The 11,852-nt window shown below is 35.1% G+C and overlaps 1 protein-coding gene across 1 annotated transcript in view; it reads right to left on the bottom strand.

Moving 5' to 3' along the window:
• Positions 1-217: 217 nt before the first annotated feature.
• The window catches only part of YIPF4 (Yip1 domain family member 4), a 36,278-nt gene continuing 24,643 nt past the window's right edge, over positions 218-11,852 (bottom strand). Inside the window, exons 2-6 of the mRNA XM_069072170.1 lie at positions 8,593-8,746; positions 6,504-6,675; positions 4,894-4,971; positions 3,560-3,673; positions 218-1,373 (exon numbers count right to left, since the gene is read on the bottom strand). Coding sequence (XP_068928271.1) covers positions 1,236-1,373; positions 3,560-3,673; positions 4,894-4,971; positions 6,504-6,675; positions 8,593-8,746 — 656 coding nt within the window. The 3' untranslated portion in view covers positions 218-1,235. The remainder of the gene's footprint in view (positions 1,374-3,559; positions 3,674-4,893; positions 4,972-6,503; positions 6,676-8,592; positions 8,747-11,852) is intronic.

Here is an 11,852-nt window from a genome sequence, read left to right as displayed (position 1 = left end):
CTAAGACATACAAGAAAACATTTCATCTGTTTTTTTATAAAATAATATAATTAGATAATTTGATCTCTACAGTTAAATTATTGCAACAAAATCAACTGTTATTTATGAGTTCTAAACATTTCTCTTTGAAAATTCACATAATTGGTAAAGCACATCTCACTTGTTAAAACACTAGACCATCAAATGTAACATAAAACAAGGTGTTATAAAACACACACACAGTTGGAAAACATTTTATTTTTTTTCTATTTCAAATAACAATTTAATATGTGAATTTTAAGCTTCTCTCTACCACCTTCAATTTTTAATGACTAAAAAAACCTAACCATTTTACTGTTAAACTTAAGATTCACACTTTAAAATTATTTACTAATGTTGTAAATATACGGTTTTCCTAACATTAACAATTTTAATAAATGCCATACACAATACATTTCTTTGCTCCTTTGGTCAGAAATATAAATAGGAACTTTAAATCAGATTTTTGGATATTCAAAAATGGTTTTTAAAAGCACAAACTCAATCTATTGTAGTAACTACTAAAATTATTTCAGAAGTTACCATCAAGAATTCTTAACAAGGAAGTGTCAAAGCTGTGCAATAGATACAAAAACGTTATGTACAATTTAAAAAACAAATTTAAACCTGTAAAACTCAATGGCCAAATTAAAGAAATTTTAAGCATCAAATTTAAAATATCTTCATTTTTAGGTCATACAGAAATATATTCTGTGAATAATCAGGATTATTTCATAAATATATATGTGTATATATAAATATATATACCTACAGAATTTGCTGTGCGAAAAAAATCCAGCTTATTAAATGAAAAAAATTTTGCATTTTTAGATTATCAAGATCTTGCCATATTTACCCTTCAAGTGTAATACAATAAGCCAGTTCTGGTGCTTTTGGCACAGGTATTCAGGTATATGTTGACACAATCTTATAAACATAATGCTTTTATATTTTATTCACTGAAATATGAAGAATTTTAAACAAAATCTAGAATCCTGACACATCTACATAGCTACACTGCTTAAATAGAATGGACAAATAGGCTTTTAATCTTAAACCTTCCTTTAAAACTGGAACATATAAGACTCCACCATCTACATGTTTTCTCCAATCTATTTCATATGAATTTCCAGCCTGCATATTAACTTTCTACCTATATTATACCTATATATAGGTAGAAAGTATTAACTTTCTACCTATATATGACTTTTTTCAGATCACACCCCAGTGTATAAAGACAAGAAATAGATGTATAGTAAAAAAATTGGATAAATCAGGAGAGGCTTCTTTGTCTTGAATTCTTCACCAACTAATAGGGAAGCAGCACTGTAGGCGGCCCAAAAGACTCCAAACAGCTTATGGGGAGAAAAAGATACTGTATTAGCAAATAAAAGTACTCTTTGAATACTACAAATAAGGAAAAAACCTAATTCATCTACTGCTGACAAACCCTACTCAACCAATTAATGCAGAAAATTTAAATAGCACTCTAAGGACACTCATACTATAGCAGAAAGAACGAGACTGGAAGTCAGTATATCTAGATTCCAGTCCTGGCTATGTTATTATCTGGGGGAGTACCTTTGGACAAATCATTTCACCTCTTTGAGACTCATTTTGCTCAACTGAGAAAAACAAAAGGGGCTAGATAAATGGACTAGATTCTTACCAACTCTAATGGCCTATAATTCATACTTAATTGGATTGTTTGTTTACTCTTGTTTTTGCTTCTTAGGCCTTTCAAATGACTCTGAGACCCTGAACTAGAGGAATAATAATAGTTTATATTTTCAAAATACTTTCCCTACAAATTAGGGAGGCAGATAGGAATATGAGTGAGGAAGAGACCTTTTCTTCCTCACAAAAATTTATTTTAGTAGGTGAAGCGCAAACAACAGTATACAACCTCTTCTGACCACCCTATAATAGAAGTGAGACTACTAATTTAAGTCAATTAAACAAAAATGAAAATCTCACTTTTTTTAAAGCAATTGGGGTTAAGTAACAACTTGCTCAAGGTTACATGTTTCTGGGTGGGTGCTAAGTGTCTGAGCCTGGATTCGATCCCAGGTCATCCCAACACTGGGACCGGTGCTTTACTCACTGTGCTACCTGGCCACCCCGAAAAATCTCACTTCTTTCAAAGTATCCTCAGTCTCAAGTTTTTAGTCCCCTCACTTGAAGTTACTTTGTATTTAACTTGCTAAAGTTTAAGTTGTGTCCAACTCTTCATGGCCCCATTTGGGGTTTCCTTGGCAAAGATACTGGAGAACTTTGCCACTTCCTTCTCCAGCTCATTTTACAGATGAGGAAGCTGAGGCAAACAGGGTTAAGTTACTTGCCCAGGGTCACATAGCTTGTGTCTGAAATCAGATCTGAACTCATGAAGATAAGTTCCTGATTCTAAGCTCAGTGCTCTATGTACTTTACCACCTAGCTGCCTCTTGTATTTACTTATTTATGTGAAAGTATTCCACACTCCCCCAGTAGAAAGTAAACTTGAGGGCAGAGACTACTTTATTTATCATTGTATTCCCAAAATCGAGGACAATATTTTGCACCAAGTTGGCTTTATAAACAAAGTGCATATTTTCCTCATCACCACCAGCAACAACTACTCCACTGCCACCAACAGGCAGATGAGCACAAAAGCCCTGGGAGAAGCAATACCATTACCCCCCACACACACAAGGACCACCTGTCCTGCTTCCAGCCTGACTCTCTCAATCCCTTCCCCCAAAAACAAATCCTATGGAGGAGGGTCAACCCACCCCTCATCAACTGTCACTCACAGGGAAGGTGGGTCAGTCTAGATGAAGCAGGGGGGCACTCTGAGGGAAACAAGGAAGCAGTATGTTCATGGCCACTCAAACCACCAATACCAACCTGAACACCATGTTGACAACTCTCTTCCCTTGGCCGCAGGTGAAGACAGCCCAGGACCCTGAACCCAAGAGTCTTTAGAATAGCAATGTTTCAAACCCAGTGCCAAGAGCCATCATCCTAGGAAACAACTCCTGTGACAATGAAGCCTGGCAACTGCTCCTACAAATGCTATAGTTAAATATTAAATACTCAAAGAGTAAAGTTTTGTCATTAAAAGTCCTTGGCACCGTCAAATGGTTAAACATCAGAAGAGTATATGATTTCAGAAAAAATGACATTAGAGAAGAGGCATCACCATCTGCTTTGCCATCGAGCCCTAAGGACCGCGGGGATGTTCCCATCTGACTTAAAAACGGAAACTTTCATTATGTATCGCGCCCCTCACGGGAAGGGGCCCTTGCTGTCTTACTTTTCTTTCTATTGGTATCCCCCGGGCTTAACGCAGCGCTTTGCGCAGAGCGTACACATAAGAAAGACTTGCTTCATAAATTCATTTCTTCATTCATTCATATTATTCAGGGGAAAAGTGTGATACTAAGTAAAAATCAGTTTTGTTAGTGCCTCAGTTTTTTTAAAGCTAGGGAACTAGCACAATGATTTTCCACTGGAAGACACAACATAGTTTTAAAAATAAAATATGCACTATATGACTTACTTTTATTAGTGTTGATACAACGTCAAATGATCCAACCACCAAAAGTAGAGGAGCTATTACAATGAGGGGAAGTAATGAATATCCTATGACACCAAGAACTTGACCATATGCAACCTGTGAATTTTAAAAATTAATATTATAGGAATCCAGGATACCATAATAACTTTTGAACACTCACACTATTTACTTACAATTAACACATAAGAACTGGGAAATAATTATGAAATAACATATAAATCATACTTCACATATTATTACCCAAATCAGTCTAGTCCTGATACAGGATTATAGTGATTTATATTTGTAAGGTGGGAGGGAAAAGCAACTGCTTTACTAGAAGTATATTTCAGGACAGCAAGCAAGAGTGTGAAATCAAAATAGATCTTCTCCCTTATAATTTAAAGTCACTGGGCATGGTCAATATTTTGTTTTGCTTAACTATGTACATACGTTACAAGAGTTGTATTTTTTGGGTTTTGGTTTGTTTGTTTTTTACAGTGTGGGGAGTGGTAAGAGGGAAAGAAAAAAATGCTTATTAATTGAAAAAAATTTAATTAAAAGACTCTAAAACCTGAACATACAAACATGACTGCAGAGACACCCCCCTCCAAAAAAGATTTGTAATTGTCCCAGTTCTTTCTATGTTCAATTGACAGAGTAAAATACTATAATAAATAAAATGTAGACTTAGAAAGAATTGAATTCAAATTCCATTTCTGATATTAGCCAGCCGTGTGACCATGGGTAAGTCACCTGAACTCTTTGGGTTTCACCCAGTTTCTTAGATTTTAAATTACACAGAGGTTGCTGACAACCTTGGCATATTCAATTATTCCTGGTTTGATGAAAGGGAAACTAGAAAGAATTAAGGAAATTTTTAGAATGTAAAAATTTAGTCAAAACTGATAACCTAAAATACTGATCATTTTAATTGGGGGTAAGAGGAGATACATAATATGATATAAAATCTCTGAATTTGGTAAGTCAGTTCAAATTTTCTCCCTGCCTTCAGGATCATCCTTTAGAGACTCCTTCTAATGTACCTTTTTTCCTCATCTATAAGAATATAAACATGTTCTTTTAGATGATCTTTCAGGTCCTTTAAGGTCCCTTCCAGTTCTCAAAATTTTGGTCATTCCTTCCCCAACAAGTTAAAGTTCTCAGAGAACTGTTAAAAGTCAAGTATATGTAGTGAGAAAATGTTCTCACAATTTATATTACTTTATATTATTAACAAATAAATTATTCTTAAAACCATACAAATTATGATGGGTCTATGGAACACAAAATTTTATCACCTAAGTAAAGGATAATTTTCATAAAGAGTTACTTACTTCTCCACCAAGTACTCTGGCTAATAAGAAAATTGTTAGGGAGCCAAATATCCAGATAGTTATGATCCATGAAACCACCTTAATAGAAAGTAAAAAATTAAACACAATTTTTTCCTCATATGAGGTACATAGTAATTGTCAAACATCAGGGTTCAACCTTAAAGGCTATATATAAGTCAGTGGTTATAAAAAGCACATGCTGGAGGTTAGGAAGTCTGGAAAACAGTAGTTTCCCCTTTACAATTAGGAGGTGTCACCACTCTGGAGTTGCTAAGATTTTAGAGAAAGCTGCTATTTTCCTAAAGCCTTGAGGTCACCCAAATATGGGTGTGTGTGCGCGCGCGCGTGTGTGTGTGTGTGTATATGTTGTGGGGGGGGGGGTGGGATGGGAGGGGGAGATGAATGTGGAAAAAGAAGACAAAGTAAAAGCAGTGTTTTGGTTTGATGCCTAAAACTATTTATTTCAAATAACTGGTATAAAATCTAAGAAAGGGGGAAAAGAAACATCAATATGAGGATTTTATTTCAAATGCTGAATGTCTGTAAAAATACTGTACTAACTTATAAAAGGATTAAGTCTGGACCTAAAGTGCTCAAGTTTCCTCTTACTAGATATCTTAGAGATATATCTATCATGAGTAATTTTGACATGTATATGAATAAAATAACTAATTAGTAAACTATTGTGATTTTCTAAAAACATGAAGCAGACTGAACACAAAAGAAAGAACTGGTAGCAGAAGACAGAGGAAAGGGAAGAGGTCAATGAGTTTGGCAAGACTTCTTTAAGAGACATCTGTTTGCAATGGGGACAAATAAGCACACTGGTAAAGATCTGTAAAATGCTCACTGTCCAAATTTAGGAGAGTGAGAATTTAGGAGGAGTAATGGAGAAGAGGAAATTAGTGGCCTATATAAATAAGGGCTGCTGAAAGTTGAAGGGAACCACAAATAACAGGTATGAAGGCTGAAGGAACTGTTTCAGTGACCTACAAAAATAGTATACAAATTGTGGAATTTCACTAATTCTAATCTTGGATATTAAAGTATGAGTAAAATTAGGACTGCCTTTGTATCATGTGACTTACATCAAATTCAGCAGTTAACTTTTTTTCTATGATAGACACCTCTCTGGGCAGTTTGGTGAATCCTTCAGATCTCTTTTCAGAAGAGTATTTTTATGTGCATTAAATAAAATATGTTAGACTACAAAAAGAAAAGCATATTGAAATAAATATATTTTTTCCAATCCAACCTCAGGGATCCCCTAAAATTTATTCAGTGTTCTTGGTGGGTCTGTGGACCCCAAGTTAAAAACCCCTGAACATATTTATTATCCTTTATTAGTAAGGGAAAAAGTCAAATTGGTTGATTTAATAGACCAATACTCCTTAACAAATCAGCCTTCTGGACTTCTTCACTAATTCTGCAAGCAAAACAAATGAGGAATGATAACTTAATTTGGCAAAATTTTTGATTGACCAAAAATTTCATTATTCTAAAGGTACCTATCTCCTCGGTTAACCAGGAAAAACAAATACTCATCTATATTCAATATCAAAACACTTTTAAAAGTTTAAAATATGTATGAAATAAAGCAGTGTACTTACCCTGAACTGTCCATATAATGAAATCATTGAGAAGAAAAGAACAACTGCTAGAGGGCCCCAAAAATCAGGATTGTCCCTCACCACTTGTCTATTAAAACCAAGTGATGGCATTGGCATCAATACACATCGAATTTTGTAGTAAATATCCTTCAGATCAATGTCTAGTTCCTCCCTGTAATTTAAAAGATATGGAATGTTGCATGGAATGTTGTTACTTCAAAATTACCAGAATTAGGGAAAAGGCCAGTAATCTTGAGCCTGGGCATAAGTCTATACAGGGTTGTATCTGGAAGCACCAACTTTTAGTAGTATGTCTTTCCATCTGTAGTTATAGATCCTATGTGTCATCTTAACTTTCACTGAATGTCAAGCTGACCTGAACTGTTAATTACAAGATTCATTAGAGAAAGGAAAGGGGAACATTTTCTGACTGCCTAAGATTTCTTACTAAATGGAGAGCTTGTATACTTTATGATGACACAAGAAGAAACAATATGACATAAAAATCACCTTAATAGAAAAAGTGTCCTGAACAAGGGAGGTGATAGTTTTCTTGTATTCAGTCCAGTTTAGATCATCACATTTGGAGTATTATTTCCAATTCTCTGCTATCTTTATTAAATTAGAGGCTAGCCAAAAGGTGAGTAGGATGAAGGGACTGAAAACCACATCATCTAAATTCTGATGAAAATACCTGCTGACATTTAACCAAAGGAAAAAGAGACCTTAGAAAAGATAGCTGGAGAGGATGTGGGCAAATTGGAACACAAATGCATTGCTGGTGGAGTTGTGAACTGATCCAACCTTTCTGGAGAGCAATCTGGAATTATGTCCAAAGGGCTATACTTTCATACCCTTTGATCCAGCAATACCACTCCTAGGGTTATATCCCAAAGAGAGCATAGAAATGGGAGAAAGACCCATATGTACAAAAAATGTTTATAGCAGCTCTTTTTGTGGTAGCAAAGAATTGGAAGTTAAGGGGGTACCCATCAATTGGGGAATGGCTGAACAAGTTGTGGTATATGCATGTTATAGAATACTATTGTGCTATAAGAAACGAGGAACAGACGGTCTTCATATTTACCTAGAGTCTTATACAAACTGATGCTGAGTGAGAAGAGTAGAACCAGGAGAAATTTCTACATAATTACAGACACAACGTATGTGTGATGACCAACTTTGATAGACTGGACTCTTCTCAGCAATGCAGTGATATAAGTCAATCCCAAAAGACTCATGATGGAGAGAAATATGTGCATCCAGAGAAAGAACTAGAAAGAACTAAGTTTATATACAGGTGGAAGCAAAATACCTGATCTTTTTCCTTATTTGGTTTTATGTCCTCCTTACCATTTTTCATTCCAGCTGGTACAATCCGTCCTTATGACCTGACTAATGTATAATGTGAAAGTATTTACAGATCCTATACTTGACTATATGCCGCCATGGGGGGGAGGAGAGGGATGGGGACAAAATGTGAAACTCAAGGAATTGTGGAATTGAATCCTGTAAACTAAAAGGAAACAACAAATTAATAAAAAAAATGCAAAATCAAAAAAAAAAAGATAGGAGAAATTGCTTCCTTCAAAGGGGTTGTTATATATTATTCTTTTTGGACGTAGAGGGAGAAAAATAACGAAGGGATGGAAGCTATAGAAAATCAGATTTATGCTCAATATAAAGGAGAGGCAGCATGTTCTAATGACAGTCAACCTTGAAGCCAGGAAAAAAGGAATTCAACTTTCACCTCTGAAACAGAATGACTGTGTGACCTTGGATATGTCACTTAACTTTTTTGTATTCTAGACAAGTATAAGACTATAAATTGCAGATCTGCATTGGTAAAGGGATTTCCCTCCAAGGATGCTACAGAAGATTTTTTGCTTCAGTTAGAGGTTGGACTAGATGACTTCTGAGATTTGCCCCAGCTCTAAAAGTCTTTGGTTTTAATAAAATCTATTAATTTAAAACAACCTTTAAGTTCTCTTCCATCTGTTTCTAAATAAAATGAAAGATGAATACCAGCATCCACTGAGTAAAACTACCTTTTAACAACCAAAAGAAAGAGTACATTATTTGAACATACAAGAGAGGCTTATTATCTTCAGGGTCATCATCTTCCACTTCTAAGAGCCAGCCATAGCCTCTCTGTCTCAGAAATGTAGTTGCTGTAGATTCTTTGATGAAGTCTCCACCAAGGTTTAGTTTGACTTCTGGGGATGCTATTGAACCACTGAGATCTTAAAAAGAAGGGGAAAAAAAGGGATGGGGAGGTTGAATAAAATGTTCATGATTTAACTGAAAAAAGTTTACATATAACTTCATTCATTTACTTAACAAATACACATTAGACACTTATGTGCAATACTGGACTAGAAGTACAACAATAACTGGAAAAGATAATAAGATGAATAAGACAGGTTGACAGTTTCTGTCTTCAAATAACTCATTAAAATATAAATACTTTTAATCGTGAACACTGGGAATTTAAAGAATTCTGGATTGGTTAAGTACCTAAATATCATCCAGTTCAACTCCCTCAATATATAAATGAGGGAAAGAGGCCCAGAGAGATTAAATTTTATATTTTAGGTCACAAAGGAAGTTAATGATGTGCTGGAATTAAAACTCAGATATTTCTGCTTCCTAGTCAATGAGCTACTACATCCCACTTCTCTAAAATGTAGATAGAAATACACAAAATCTAAAAGACTTTAAATACAATAACACGAAAGAGCAAAATGATAAGTTAATGAACAGGATTCTTTCATTATCAAAGGCATTTATTTAAGCCTTTTAGGACATGGTGCTTAAAGGGTCCTACAAATTACTCAATTCATTTAACTATTTATTAAATATCTACTATGTATACAAAGCATTATTGTAGGTGCTGGGAAAGAAATATTTGTGTGTATACATATATACACATGTGCAACTATATAATTACTATAATGCTGAATAGAAAACGTTAAGTGCATAAAACTTGTACAAAATAGGATTCAAGTTCCAAGTAAAGAAAAAATTTCCAACTGAAAGGAAAGGAAGCAGGGAAGGCTTAGTGGAAGTAGCAAATTGTGCTAGACCTTGAAAATCATATAAATTTGAATCAATTTCTTATATATCTTGGAAATTATGTGCTGAACAGGGAAACCGCTGCAAAGATTTGAAAGGTAGGGGAAACAACAGGGGGAATTGAAGGAGGGGGGAAGGAAGGACATTCTAGGTATAAAAAACTGACGTAAGAAGGGCACAAGAAAGAAAGTAGTGGACATACATTAAAAATGCTGAGCTATCTACTTTGGCTGAAGTACAGCACATGTAGAAAAGAAGAAAGGTCTGTAAAGGCAGAGAAATCAAATGACAAGCTAAGGAATTTGGACTGTCATAGTTATAGAAATGGACCTTCACCTGGAATCAAACTTCATTAAAGTCTTTTCTGTTTAGCTTCCTATCTTCTCCCCCAAACCAATCACAGTAAGAGCCACAGTACCATCAAAGGCTGTCTTTCATGACATTTCATTTTGGAACTCCATTACAAACTTTGAGGTAAATATAATTTGCCAGTCTTTTATTCTTTAAATTCTGTTGCCAGACCTAGTCTTTCATATTGCATTAGTTTTCCAATCCTGGTCATTCAGTCTTACCTGCATTAGATGCATACTTCATGCCTACATTCCCCATCCTGAATCCATTTCTAAACAGCCCCTATTCCTCCCTACACACAGTCCAAATGGATTAGGCCTGTTTTTAATTTTTTTTTTTTTGCCCATTCTACTGTGCTCTTTATATTCTGCCTCCTTGATCAACAACAAAGTCTCCTATGTCCTCGATTTGTTCAACCAAAGACCTACCTTCAATTTCCGTAATTTAATTAAAAAAAAAAACTGTCTCATCAGTAAAGATATCACATCTCTTGTAATCCTCTGCAATAGATGCTATTCTTTTTACTTCTCTCAACTTACAAGGCTAGGATTAGGGATCACCATACTCCTCAATCCCCTCTTATAGCTTTCAAACCATTCCACTAACACCATCCCCTAACGTCCTCTCCTCTTTTGAGGTACATATGATCTGTCTCTATCACCTACTCCATATTTGTTACTTTCACTACTAAATCCCAGGCCATTTCTCAACTTTCTGAATGACTACATAACCTGGTTCATAATTTTCCTCTCTATTTTATCATCTGCCATTATATTCAGGGACTTCCCATACATACATACTATTTGTGCCCAACCTGTGGTAGAATATTCTGAGCTCATACTGGTCTAATAAGCCACAGTCTGATACACTGAAGCTTGATTCTAGCATATTGATGTCATTTTCGTCCTCTTTGAGAATGAAGGCCAACCAACCAACAACATACATACATACATGATGATGACTCTTTAATTTCTCAAATCCAATAAATACTCTCATCCTACTTTAGTGCTTCACTTGTCCCACAGTTTGAAGTGAATTGTGAAGTCAAAGAAATTTAGAGGAAAGGACTTTAAAAATCCTGTAATGCAGCTCCTTCATTTTACAGATGAAGAAACTGAGGCCCAGAAAGGCAAACTGACTTGCCCAAGGTCACATAGCTAATAAGTCAAAGAGCCAGAATGTTAAACTCGTTTTTCAGACTCCATGTCCACTTCTCTTTTCACTACAACCTGCTTTAGCATTTTTCATGTTTCTGTAGTTATGTTACCCTAGAATCCTGATCTTCCGCCATTCTTCAACTGCAAATTAACATCCCAGTGGTTTTCTTTACTATTCAATTTCTGTTCCTCTTCCAGTATTAGTAAGCATCACTACAGAAATTCACAAAAGTGAACTATTATACATTGGCACTCGTGAGTTGGGCTTGTATTCCTGCATGACAATTCTTCTATCCCATCCCTATTACTTCCTTATTTTATTCCCCAAACAATCTGTCCCAATCTTTTTCTTCAGTGTGGTCCAGTGGAAAGAGTGTTAAATTTGGCATCAGAGAACTGGGTCCAAATCCCATCTCTAACTACTTATTACTCTCTGGGACTAAATTTTCTTATCAGTAAAATTGAAATAGTCAGGCTAGATAATATTTAAAAGTTCCTTCTAACAATAATCTTATGATCCTATGATACGAACTTCATATTCCCCCACCTTCACCTAATACTTCTCTATGCAGAGTAAGGTAGAATCAATGTGGAATTATATTGAAACAAACATCTAGTTGTGGAGCATTGTGCTAGACATAAGATAACATAAAATACAGGTAAAGTCTCTGTCCTCATTAGGCATATAGTCTACTGGGGTGAGAGGCAAACATAGAAGTATAATACAAAGTAAAACTTAAGTATATTATCTAAGTTCCAGGGATAA

Source organism: Petaurus breviceps, unplaced genomic scaffold (assembly GCF_028583685.1).
Source record: "Petaurus breviceps papuanus isolate PSGF00001 unplaced genomic scaffold, PetGlider_PUasm1.0 90845, whole genome shotgun sequence".
In the NCBI taxonomy this organism is placed as follows: domain Eukaryota; kingdom Metazoa; phylum Chordata; class Mammalia; order Diprotodontia; family Petauridae; genus Petaurus; species Petaurus breviceps.
Note: the sequence above shows the minus strand (reverse complement) of the source record. Positions and strands in the feature narration are given on the sequence as shown.